The 2,187-nt window shown below is 36.9% G+C and overlaps 1 protein-coding gene across 1 annotated transcript; it reads left to right on the top strand.

The window, feature by feature from the left end:
* Positions 1-778: 778 nt before the first annotated feature.
* LOC148769968 (uncharacterized) lies at positions 779-1,897 on the top strand. Its single transcript, XM_088818902.1, has 2 exons — positions 779-1,152; positions 1,251-1,897. Exons 1-2 carry the CDS (start codon positions 808-810, stop codon positions 1,728-1,730), a joined length of 825 nt encoding a protein of 274 aa, XP_088675028.1. The 5' UTR covers positions 779-807; the 3' UTR covers positions 1,731-1,897.
* Positions 1,898-2,187: the final 290 nt, after the last annotated feature.

Raw genomic sequence — 2,187 nt, 5'->3', positions numbered from 1 at the left:
CAAATTAAACAGTGGAAAACCGCAGCGTTTTGCATTTCTATGTTTCTTGTGATAGCTACAATTATTAGCGTTATTTGATTTTGTTGTTTCCGGTGGACATCCCACTTTTGCGGCACTGTTAGCTTATGTACTCATCATGCACAATGCAATTTATCCGAAACATATTTAATTATCAGACGTGAATTCCAATTATCACACTTACTTTCGTCAACACCATTGATCACCATTAATAATTTTAATCCAAGTCAGATGAAGTGTTAATTGGAACGATTGCACACCTGATAAAATTAGAACGAATATGTTCGACTTGTGAAATATATAACTTTGTTATAACTAGTAAATGGTTGAGACAAGAATGTGGGAGAGTAGCTACGAAAACAGATGCAAGATTCATGCCTTCCCCATGCATTCAATAAAGTAAGATTTCGAGTCAGGCATATATTCAGTTCAGACATGGGGAGCAGATTTCGGAAGATTTTATTCGAGAGACTAAATTTTATTCTTGAGTGCTATGCAATTTTGGAGATTGCAAGATTCTTCTACTTTTTTTGATAGATTTTTTGAAATATCAAATCATCACGTGACATACACTATTATTGTTTTGTTTGTTTACTCTCCTTCACGTTTTATCTGTCAAAAGTTCTTTTTCCTTTAGCAAAAGGTGTGTTGCTTTGCATGACATGTTCAATCGACATCAACAATGAATGGTTAATTTCACAAATAATTTATTTACTATCTCTATATATTGCATAGGTTGTTACTGTAAATACTTGCCATAAGTATATAGGAACTTCACAAACGACACTCATGTCACCAAAAAAGGTCAAAAAAATTCTTGACGAGGATTACTTGTACGACCTAGACTGGGATGACAAAATTGACGACACATTTGTGCAAGTCTTAAGTTATGAGGCACGTGTGGGAGGTTTCGTTGTAGGCAAAAACAACAGAAATCCAATCCGGATGGCTCAGTCGTTGATCAACAAAAAACACGGTATGTACTTCTCAATGAAATATTGTTTGAGAAAGGTGGCGGAACTTGAAAAACGTTACAAAACATTTTGTTGGATGTTAACTCTTCCTGGCGTGACATACAACGAGTCGGCCAACACCGTACACGCCTCCGATTTGATATGGTCGAACATTCTGAAGGTGAGCTTAATATATCAATACGTACCAAGCAATTTATTTTCATTTGTTCAATTTTTGTACACGTAAATAGTACTTCGTGGTTTTTGGTTGTATGATAGGAAAATCCTATCGCACATTTGTATGGTACTTACGGGGAAAACAGATGGGAAGACATGCAAACCATCTTCGCACAACATGCTACAACACCTATCACTTGTAACCATGAAATTATAGTTGTTTCTTCGAAAGACGAAGATGAGTTCATACCGAATATCGATCCTCCAACGTTGCATGACAGCATTCTACCCCGAGGCTCTTTGCCACAAACCGATGTGGTTACTATCTCATCAGACTCTAGTACCGTCAACGTTTGGGACTATCTAACACACTTTTCCGACCCCGAGGGCTCTTTGAATACCGAGTGCAGCACTGCAAATTCAAGGTTCCGTCGTCACTCCAATGCCCCGAGCCCGCTTAAGCCAAAGAAAATGTTGATGCCGAAATATAAGAATCTTCCTGACACCTTTGGAGTAAGTTCCGCGGGTTCGAACTGTCCTCCGGTTCCGGTGAAGGGAAAGGGAAAGGGTCGGGAGTCTTGATATATTTCGTGATGCTTTATTTGCAAAGATGGTGTATTGGCATCCAATAAATGTTTTGGGTGCAATTTTGGATTTTGCGGCTAACGTATGTTTTACTTTATGTTCACGTATCTTATATTTGAATGTTGTAAGTTTCAACTTTGCTTAATCTAATATGTTTGGTTAAATTTGGTATTGTTAATCAGTAGGATGTTGTAACGTTTTGCATTTGAAAATTTGTTTACATCACCATGCATTCCGGCAGTTAACCTCTTCATTTGCAGGTTTAATTAGATTGCAGGCAATATTGATGTTTGGTGACATTGGTTTTACGTTAAATACGCAAAATATGTAACAAACAACACTACATAATGAAAATAGTTCGAACCAAAATACACCGACGATATAGACATAACAAAAGCAGAGTTCATAATTAAGCATATATAGTTTAAACACTTCAAATACAAAAGACTCTTCA

The sequence above is a fragment of the Erythranthe guttata genome, chromosome 6 (assembly GCF_056151865.1).
Source record: "Erythranthe guttata isolate IM_541 chromosome 6, IM_541, whole genome shotgun sequence".
NCBI lineage: Eukaryota > Viridiplantae > Streptophyta > Magnoliopsida > Lamiales > Phrymaceae > Erythranthe > Erythranthe guttata.
Note: the sequence above shows the minus strand (reverse complement) of the source record. Positions and strands in the feature narration are given on the sequence as shown.